The sequence below is a fragment of the Cupressus sempervirens genome, chromosome 10, assembly GCF_028749045.1.
Source record: "Cupressus sempervirens isolate cs-2001-9-10 chromosome 10, ASM2874904v1, whole genome shotgun sequence".
NCBI lineage: Eukaryota > Viridiplantae > Streptophyta > Pinopsida > Cupressales > Cupressaceae > Cupressus > Cupressus sempervirens.
Genome location: NC_143127.1, coordinates 862,838,608 through 862,849,154, shown reverse-complemented (window position 1 = coordinate 862,849,154; position 10,547 = coordinate 862,838,608). Strand labels below are relative to the sequence as shown.

General features: G+C 29.4%; 1 protein-coding gene across 1 annotated transcript; it reads right to left on the bottom strand.

The window, feature by feature from the left end:
* Nucleotides 1-3,153: 3,153 nt before the first annotated feature.
* Nucleotides 3,154-7,416, bottom strand: LOC149536745 (MLO-like protein 6). Its single transcript, XM_089803021.1, has 15 exons — nucleotides 7,285-7,416; nucleotides 6,617-6,674; nucleotides 6,242-6,498; nucleotides 6,034-6,150; nucleotides 5,889-5,949; nucleotides 5,492-5,580; nucleotides 5,319-5,393; nucleotides 5,138-5,226; nucleotides 4,949-4,998; nucleotides 4,814-4,854; nucleotides 4,383-4,556; nucleotides 4,259-4,294; nucleotides 4,067-4,134; nucleotides 3,676-3,736; nucleotides 3,154-3,585 (listed from the first exon to the last, which is right to left on the bottom strand). The coding sequence occupies exons 1-15, from the start codon at nucleotides 7,414-7,416 to the stop codon at nucleotides 3,160-3,162; spliced, it is 1,734 nt and encodes a 577-aa protein (XP_089659147.1). The 3' UTR covers nucleotides 3,154-3,159.
* Between the last annotated feature and the right edge of the window lie 3,131 nt (nucleotides 7,417-10,547).

Here is a 10,547-nt window from a genome sequence, read left to right as displayed (position 1 = left end):
AAATAGTACCTCATTATGGTAGCCCCCAATCTTGAACTTCACTAGGCATTGCTCACCGACCATGACCTTTTGGTCATCCTCCACCCATGCAATCTAGTATGGTCACATGTCTTTTTACCTATGATTTTTAACTATGTGACTATACCTTGGGTCACCAATTTTTCAGTGCTTCCACCATTGATATTCACATCAAAACACTTATCTTCACACTATACCAGATGAAAAACAACCTGCACCTTTGATTTGTTTTATTCTCACCACTCAACATGACTCTCTTGTTAACTAGGACTTCTCTTCTTTTAGCATCTTCAAAATGTGATGATTTGGCATCATCATCCACATACACAACTATGGACTCATCTTGAGTTCTCCTATCTATCATTCCTTGGTGTTGGGGACATTAAAATACCCTATCTGAATAAGTGCACCAAGATGGTGTACAAAAATGGGGGTATAAGTGGACACCCTTTTTTTGAAATTAGGTAAACCTGAACTTGGATGAGACATTTGAGGGTCATCCACTAAAAGTGACAAGATGTGTAAAACATATAAATTATAGTAATTCAAATCTATTTTCTAAAATACTAGAGTTTTTACAAAATGGATAAGATTAGGTGGGTCAAACCCTATGCACACAAAAAATAATTCTTGATTTTTTTAGATAACATAATATATCTATTTTCGTGTGCATCACAAAATACATAGTTATATTTAGCATTTTTCATATCCCTTTGGTGGGATGATAGTTAAGAGTCATATCTAGAAGTTGTGATTTTTTTTGTAATTTTATGAGTATTTTTTTTTTGTTATGAATTATTGAATAGACTACATCTTGAAATTTTGGTTCTTGTTCATACGCTAAGCATAACTTCCATCAAAATAATTGAAAATGGAATTTTTTTTTTAAAAATGTGTATATAATCAAGTGTAGAACAATACTATGTAATTTATTTTGAATTTGGTTAAGTATATAAAAAATTTATTAAAAAAAATGGTATACATATGTCTATGAAGAATGTCAAGGCATTGGTAATAGTAATTAAAGTTTACAGTGTTAATGTTGTTCAAAAAAAGAACAAATTATGTGGTTAGAAAGCTGAAAAGGCATGTCGGATTATGGTGGTGATTTTATAGATACCCACTTTACCATTAGTGTACCTAATGAAGAAAAAGATGAGAATTCATCTTAGAAGATGAAAAAAAAGTCTAAAGGAAAAAGAAGGAGGCAAAATAGTCTCCCAAGCCTTTGGGTCATTTTCCTAGGCTATCACCAAGCCATAACCCAATCAAGTTTTGTAGAACCCAATTGGGTTTTTTATTACTACTACACAAGGTTAGATTGAGAGAGAGAGAGAGAGAGAGAGAGCTTAATTTGGTCCATTAATTAGGCATCAATTAAGGAGTTGGAATAATATTTGGGCTTTGCTAAAATATACAATTTTTCTTCTTATTATCTCCACAAGTATGAAATTATAGATTTTTAGAAATAAAATACACAAAAACACATGGTTGTTTTCTTCATAATAATCTTCAAAACAGAGCAATGAACTACCACCAAAAAATACCCTAAACAACCTATAAGCCTTCTTTATACAGGCAATTTTTTACCACCCTAGAAGGTTCTAGATATTTAGCACTAACCCTTGATTGACCCCTAAATAATTATTACATAAGTTTGGCCCAAAAAAATTTGAATTATACTTTTAGGTAGCCCAACTTTTGGAGGCCATAAATTTTGCATACGAGCTTCGATTTTCAAATATGAGTACTTTTCATAAATGAAAACTCCTAATCTATTATAGTTGATTGTGCAAACATCCATTAGCTTAGGTTCGACCTCATTTCAAAATTATTTAGGCCTTCAAATTTGAGCTCAAAGGATTTACGCCCAAAATTTTTTATAACTTCTTTAATACATATGGTATGTCAATGCAATTCTAGTAGCAAGATGAAATAACTAAGATGAATCTCCACCTATGAAATCAAAACATTCTGATCTTGTATGATCCACTTACTAAATATAGTAAGTTTCCCCATATAGTAACTCTGTACTGAAATAATCCTTATTGAAATAATGGAAATAATTTATTTTTTGGGGGTGATTCGAGATTTCCCTTACACCCAAGATGCCCCTGCATAAAAAAACACAACTATATTCATGTTATCCAGAATAGTATTTCTTGTTATATTGTTCTTATTGTTCAAATTTTTAGCATGAACATTTCCAATCATACTCTATAATTCATCATTAGGATGTGAGACTTTACTAATGATCTCATCTACATTCTTAGGCACTTCATAGAATATGATTTGAAGTGTTGTTAAGAACTTGCACATCTTATTTCCCAAAAGCATTAGAAAAATATTTCATAGATTGTAGAAATCTATTATCTTCAATAAAATGTTTTTCAATTTTTTAAATAATTTATTTGTTAGACCATAACTTTGTATTCTCCAATATTGAATTAGATAATATTTCTATTAGAAAGAATTTTGGCATCTAAAACACTTAAATTACATATAAGTACACCAATGATATAGAAAAAGATGTTATCACTATACATTTGACTTATTTGACAAACCCTCATTACGACCACAAATTATCTTCATTCATAGCTTGTTCTCTACTTTTTTGAATATTAGGGTTTTTCTTTCTTGGTCACCTCTCTTAATTAGTTGTTTCCAATATTAGTTTTTTTCCTTGACCATTCATAATATATTATTGTTAGTCTGTTGATTTTTGTTAGTTTGATTCTAATTCCTAATGACTTAAAACCCTTCATTACATATATCAATATAAAAAACACAATTATATTCATGTCATTTAGAATAAGATATCTTGCTATTATTATTATCGGGAAAGATTGTGTGGCATCAACATTTCAGATCATATGAGCTATAATCCATCAAATGGATGTGAGACTTTAACCATGATCTTACCACATTTGTTAAGAAAACTTAGACATCTTATTTTCCAAAAGCATAACAAAAATATTTCTTAAATTGAAAAAATCTGTTATCTTCAATAAACTATATTCCAATTTTCTAAAATATATACAAATGCTCATAAATTGCCATGACCACAAATTATCGTTCCTCTTAGCTTGTTCTCTATTCCTTCTCTTTTTAATATTAGGGTTTTTCTCTTGGCCACATCCGCTAACGTTCCTCCTTGCGTGAATCACTGTCCTTGTAAAAAGGAGAGATAATGTTTTTCGTATTTTCATTTCGAAAGTAATCAAAGCTCAACTCAATCCCACTTGTTTCATCATCTCTTTTGTCTTCATGAATTTCTTCCTTTGGTTTTTCATTGGCATTATGGTGAGAATGGTGAGAAGGAGATGGTGCATCCGTGTCAACATCATATTTAACCTGCTCTAAATTTTGGGCCCTTTCTAAGTCTCCTGAACTTAAATACTTTCGAAGAAGATGAATTGGAGAAGATCCTCCGTATGGAGTAGTTCCCCTGCTTGAAAGATCTTCATGCCTTCTTTCTTTTATGTTGTTCTTAGCTCTCTTCTGCCATTTTTTCAAAGAAGTGGCTATCTTTTCATCAAATATAGTTGTTTTCATGCTTGTTCCTAGCTGCAATCACAAAACCCATATATTCATTTATCAGTGATCATGTTGAAAAGACCATAAATGAAATGTGTTTCTTTCTATCTTAATGCATACCTGTGTAACAAGAGCATAGAGAGGGAGAGTTACATAGCTACAAAGTATTTGAACTGCAACCCTAATAAAAAACAAATGTATTTTGAGTTAGCAATGTTGTAGATATGGATATAAATGTAATACTGAAAGGAAAATCTTTATAAAGAGTGACTAGAATATTGTAATGTATTTTGAGTTAGCAATGTTGTAGATATGGATATAAATGTAATACTGTAAGGAAAATCTTTATAAAGAGTGACTAGAATATTGTAATGTTGTGTGTGTTTTATCATTCACGATCATAGTAAATCGCTTTTTCTAATACCAAACATTTCAAAAATTTCCATCTTGGGGCACTACAAAACCATCATATTGACTATTTGGGGAAATTTAACACCTCAAATAAACTTACCCACAAGTTATTCTGATTACAATGTCCACCATCCGATCATGGAAGCAAGATTTTGGACCATATTCATACTGCATTAATCATAAGAAATAAATGTAAGTTTGTCAGGATAGGAAAACATATACAAATCCAAGCTTTAAAATAAACTGAAAGTAGATATATGAGGATATATGGATAATGATTTTTATTTCTTACCCATGCCCAAAAGAAGAAAGCTAACTGAAATGCACTCTGCAAAATGAATATTTAATGATTAGAATTTGTCAAGAAGAGAAAGATAAAACAAATGATTCTTAAGAAGAAAAAAAGCTTGTCTAACCTGAAACAGTGTAAAATGAATGAGATAGAGAATCAATTTGGGTCGACCAAACCAAAATAATCTATCATTGGGCTTCACGACTGGAGCTCCTTGAACGACAGGATTTCTATCTTGAATATCTAGTGCCATTCTAATTATTATAACTTGTAGTTTTGTTCCCACTATCAAAAGTATCTGTAAAACAAAAGTGTTTTTAGTCTTTCTAAATTAGTATTTAGAAATTAAAGAGCTGATACTTTCAGCTTGCATGGTGTTAAAAAGGATGAAATATCTGTTATAATGAGGCATGCTTAAACAGTTTTAATGTTCGTATGTGATAGTGTACAGTGTCTATTGTAGAATTTCATGTGTCTGGTCGGAAAACTATTTTTATGTTGAATTATCTCAATAAAACTCAATCAATTGAATTGAATGTTGTTGTGTTAACTTACAATCAATGGAATGAATGAGAGCCACAAAAATGTGAACCACCCTGTACAATTAGTTTTTATTGTTATCAGTCACTTAATTAGAAGTAATACAGTCAAATATAATAATAATAATAATAGAGTGTCATTTAGACATACCTCTTCTGTTGAGAAGTAAAAATAGGATGGCAAAAAACCATAGTGGTGGACTGCACAAAATTAGGATGTAAATTGTTAAATAAATCAAATCTTAAATTAAGGAAATCAACAATTTAAAAAAAATGTTTTAATAATTCTTAATCTGAAACTACAAAGGTACTTTGTATGATCTAGAATTACAAAGCATACCTGATAGATACAACAGAACTGAAATCATCATCCAATGATCTCCTTATATATTTTTGAAAGTCAAATTTACTATGTGGAGCAAAGTGAGCCTGCAAAATTAAACATAGATATAACTACAAGTCTCTTATTAACTATACAAATACAATGTAGAGATTTTGAAGTATGGTATGACAAATTTTACCAGTATGAATCCATGACGTAGTGTTAAATAATCCACTTTGGGCACAGATCTAACAAACTGCCTAAAAAAGCATACCTGTAAATGAAAGACTCAAGACTTTAGTGCATATAAACAGTACCGAAATTAAATTTAAAATTGGAAAAAGAAAGACTTTGAATTGGTAAGCTACTTACAATCCAAGTAAGAATTGGTGTTGTTGACCAAAAGGTCATATGCCTTCTTCCAAAAGTAGTTTCACGAGTGAATCTGAACCTTGAAGGATCTGCAACATATATACTTAACAAATCAAAAGACTGATATTTAACTTAGTTTCTCATTTACCACAGTCAACCCAACATATGAAGTCAGGTTTTATGATATATATGAATTAATGAATGATCTAATATCATTTGTTTTACCTATTCAAACTTTTATCTCTTACGCCACGCAAGTTCCCAATTTACAACAAAAGTTATAAAATTTAATCATACAACCATTGTGTTTACTGAAGTTTCCCTATTTCAAAAGAACATGTTGTCTGTCCAACAGATCCATAAAAACATATAGAAAAAAGGAATATATCAGACTAACCAGTTGAAAATTCATAATCCAGCGTTTTAGTCTCTTCCTCCCATGATTTCCATTTCTTCATCTGCAAAGTATTCTAATTATTAACCATGACCACAAATTTCTTTTGCATATAACAATATCAAGGAGAAAGCCTAGCTACTCATACCTTTGCCCATCCTAGTGTCATAATTACAATGTAAGACAAGACATGAGAAATTGCCAATACAAAAATGAAGATGTGCAATTGGTGGAGTCCATCTTGTGATATAAGAGGAACCTTCCCCTTCATCAAAAGAACAGAGGACAAGACCATTTAATTTTCTTTCCATTAGAAATAGCCCCATTTTTTATGAATAGCAAGCACAAATTTCTACCTTTGAAGCACAATGACCAGTTGTAACCTCATTTGTGGCCAAGCTACGCCTTAATGGTGTTTCATTAGAAGCTATAAACATGAGTTTTCTATGTAATGAAAACTTTTCAATCTCCTCAATACTAATATCTTCTTCTGAGGCCTCCTCCTTTGGACATGGAAGCAAAGAGTCTCCCAAGCTCTTAGATATACAGATCTCTGCAATTCTTGTTTGCCCAACAGTAAGTAGAAGTGAGATAAATCCCAATAGCATCAATTCTGCATATAATCGAGTTAAATAAATTAATACTAAATTCATATGAACCTTGATGAGAAGAAAAACAACACCACAACTTAATGTCTCTGAGATTGAATACAAAATCAGCAAATCATTCACCTTCTTTGATCTTATCTAGTGCTTTGCTCAGGGATTTCTTTCCACCTTTCTTCAGCCACTGCATTGGAAAGACATAAAAGGAACATTCAGTTCACCATGATATCAAGTTTCGACAATCTATTGTGTTGTGCAGATTATTTCTAGATTCAATTGTGTTGAACTTTCTGTATTGATGTTTTGAATCACATTCTGTGATCTATTCGATTGCATCGAAGCTTTCATATCAGTTGTGTAGAAATTTTTGCATTACGTTTTATGAACTATCATTAGAATAATAGAGAGCTAGAAAATGTATTCTGCCATGAATAAGAAAGCATGATCTAATGCACTGATGAGAGATTCAAGAGAATTGAATCATATCTTGATGGTCGATCATGCGAAAGATCAAGAGCATTGATGAAAACTTCAATATAATCGAATCATATTAATGTTTTTATCAACGTTCTTGATCATACGTTATCCATCATTAGGCTATGATTCAAATATCATGTTGAGCCTTTATTTAGTTAGTTGAATCACGCTTTCTGATTCATCACATAATATGATTTCTAGCTCTCTATCATTCTAATGACAGTTCATCAAACATAATGCAAAAACTTCTACACAATCGAATTGCATGCAACATATGCCAAAACAAAGATCAAAGATAAATAGAAATAACAGAATACCTTAGAGAGGAAATGTATAGCTTGTTCAATTAATATAGAAACAAGTATAAAGCCCAGAACAACAATGGCAACCGCCCAAGTGGGTGTTTGTTCTAAAGATCTAGAATCTGCATCTCCCCCACCTGCTGCCATAACGAAATAATTGTTACACCGTTATAATTCTATGCTGTGGGCTGTTTTTATATATAGACTTCAAAATACAATTGAATGCCTTCATATTTTAAAGTCTTGCAAAGTTATAAATGAGCGCTTTGACCATAATGCTTATATATATGACGAAATAAATGTCTTTCAAACTTTAAAAGCGCTGACCATAATGCTTATATATATGATGAAATAAATGTCTTTCAAACTTTAATTAACAATGTATTAAAGTAGAGAAAATTCAAGGTTTCCACTTGAACAATTCAAGCCGTATCTCTTGTTGAACGTAATATAGTTGACACATTCAAGTGTGATTGCTAAACATTAACTAGTGTAGTTCTATGCGTGACTCTCCACTGCGGACAAAATTAGTAACGGAAAATTTTTGTTTAAAACACATGAATATCATTTTATATTTTTGTTTGGATTGAATCATTTACAACAGAATATATTTATTTCTTATTTTAACGGGAAAAATGCTTATAGTAGTAATTCTCTTTATTGAGTTCTTGTTAGTTTAATCTGGATTTTTCAAACTAGACATTTGTTCACTTGATCATGTTCAAGATTACCGTATTATCCATATTTCTTTTACAAATATGTGAATGATATTATAGTTGAGGCATGTTCATTTGAAAAATATTATTTTAAACTTACAAAAAAGTAAACATTAAGATCAATAAATAATATTGTTTATTATATAATATTCAAGTTTTTCTAGAAAGTAAACATTAGAATCTTATAACCACTAGCGTTTATAATATAAATTTTTCATGTCTTATAGTCACATATATTTGGATCAAATAAGAAAATGTTCATTTGATAAAGTCAGAATACATTATTACGAATTATTTTTACATATATTAATAAATATTATAATAGATATAACTCATTCCAACTATAAATAAATATATATTCTCAGTCTTGGTCTTATTATTTTGTCATAAGTAAGAATAAGAATATAAAATCTAGTGAAAAAAGTCTTTATCTTACATAATATTTTCATGTCTTATAGTCACATATATTTGGATCAAATAAGAAAATGTTCATTTGATAAAGTTAGAATTATTTTTACATATATTAATAAATATTATAATAGATATAACTCATTCCAACTATAAATATATATATATTCTCAGTCTTAGTCTTATTATTTTGTCATAAGTAAGAATAAGAATATAAAATCTAGTGAAAAAAGTCTTTATCTTACATAATATTTTCAAAGAATTCAATATCATTTATTATTTTTACAAATTTATTAATATATTTTTTGATCATTTAAAATGGGGAATTATTCATTTGATCATGTTGAGAACACAATATCATGAATTATTTTTACATATATTAATAAATATTATAATAAATAAACATTAAGATCATTCAAAATTAACAATTATTCATTTTATGATAATAAGAAACAAAAACTATATATATGAATGATTATGCTATATAATATTTCTTAAATAGTTTTAATTTTCTATATAAAGTAAACAATATAGTCTTATAAACACCAATGTTTATAATATAATTTTGTCATGTATTATACTTAGTCTTATTGCTACAACACATATATGACTTATGAAAAGTAATGTTTATATAGAAATAAGAATAAGAAAGTGATCTACAATAAGGTCAGGGGCCCTAGCTCGGTTGGCTAAATCTTCCCTATTGCAGGGGGTTGGTCACGGGTTCTAGCCTCCCCCATCCTCATGGTACTGGTGGGCATGTCGCGACAGCGCTACCGATCACGTTAAAAAGTTTACAAGGCGCACTGCAGTTTATAGGGGGGCCGTGTTGCACTGATTCCTGCAATCTAAAAAAAAAAAAAAAAGTGATCTACAATGAAAGACTTCACATTACATAATATGTTTATACATATAAACTAGCTTATATATATATATATATATATGTGTGTGTGTGTGTGTGTGTGTGTGTGTGTGTGTGTATACACACACATATATATATACACATATATATACATATACCTATATATATATACATACATATATATATATATATATATACATGTATATATATATATACATGTATATATATATATACATGTATATATATATATACATATATATATGTATATATATATATATATATACATGTATATATATATATACATGTATATATATATATACATGTATATATATATATATATATACATGTATATATATATATACATGTATATATATATATATATGTATATATATATATATATATATATATATATATATATATATATATATATATATATATATATATATATATATATATATATATATATATATATAGACAAGCTGAGAGTTATCAAGGGCTTAATTTTGTAACATGTAGTTTTGTTAGATTTGGGTTGCCATTGCATGAAAAGACTGATCTGTCAATGCTCGATACAACTACTTGACTTATAGAACACAAGAAACAGTTAAGCCTCTATCACAAATCCCAAAGGGAGTGCTGAAAAAATTTTCAGCAATCTCCCCCTCAGCATTACCCGAGGCTCTAAGTATTCATACATGTGACCAAGCTCTGATACCACTTTTTAGAGTGGGGTTTCTGTTGCACCGAAAGACCAATCTACCAATGCCCGATACAACCATTCAACTTATAGTACAAAGGAGGTGGTTAAGCCCTTGTCACGAATCCCAAAGGGAGTGCTGAACAATTTTCCAACAAATTTAATTGTTTATTATTAATGAAAGCCTTGAGAACTCTTGTCTTCTCCATATATATTATACAATATATATAAGCTAGTAGGAGTGACACCCCAACATAGAAGAATCATAGAATTATTTTTTGATATATTTTATATTTTATATCTTATATTTATTTTTAATAATTATTGAACTTAATTTTAAAGAAAGGTTCATCATTTAGTGTAGTAGTTGTTTTATTATGCCAACCAAGGTTCAAATTTCAATTGCATTAGTGTCATTAATATATGTTTAAGATTTAATTTAGATTATCTTTAGGGTCCAATTACTTTTAGCATTAAGGTTTCATTAGAGTTTATTATTATTCAATTTGGTCTAGTTTATTGTTTTTATTTAATTTGGTTTCTATTTATATTTAATTCTTATTGATAGTGCTCAATTGACATTAATTTTTAATAG

Excerpts from the sequence above, each read along its gene's own strand:
- LOC149536745 (XM_089803021.1), bottom strand. The coding sequence starts at position 7,416 with ATGGCAGCAGGTGGGGGAGATGCAGATTCTAGATCTTTAGAACAAACA. Across the intron at positions 4,999-5,137 it reads AGTTCTGTTGTATCTATCAG|TCCACCACTATGGTTTTTTG; the intron begins GTATGCTTTGTA and ends AATTTTGTGCAG. Across the intron at positions 4,295-4,382 it reads TTCATTTTACACTGTTTCAG|AGTGCATTTCAGTTAGCTTT; the intron begins GTTAGACAAGCT and ends TTCATTTTGCAG.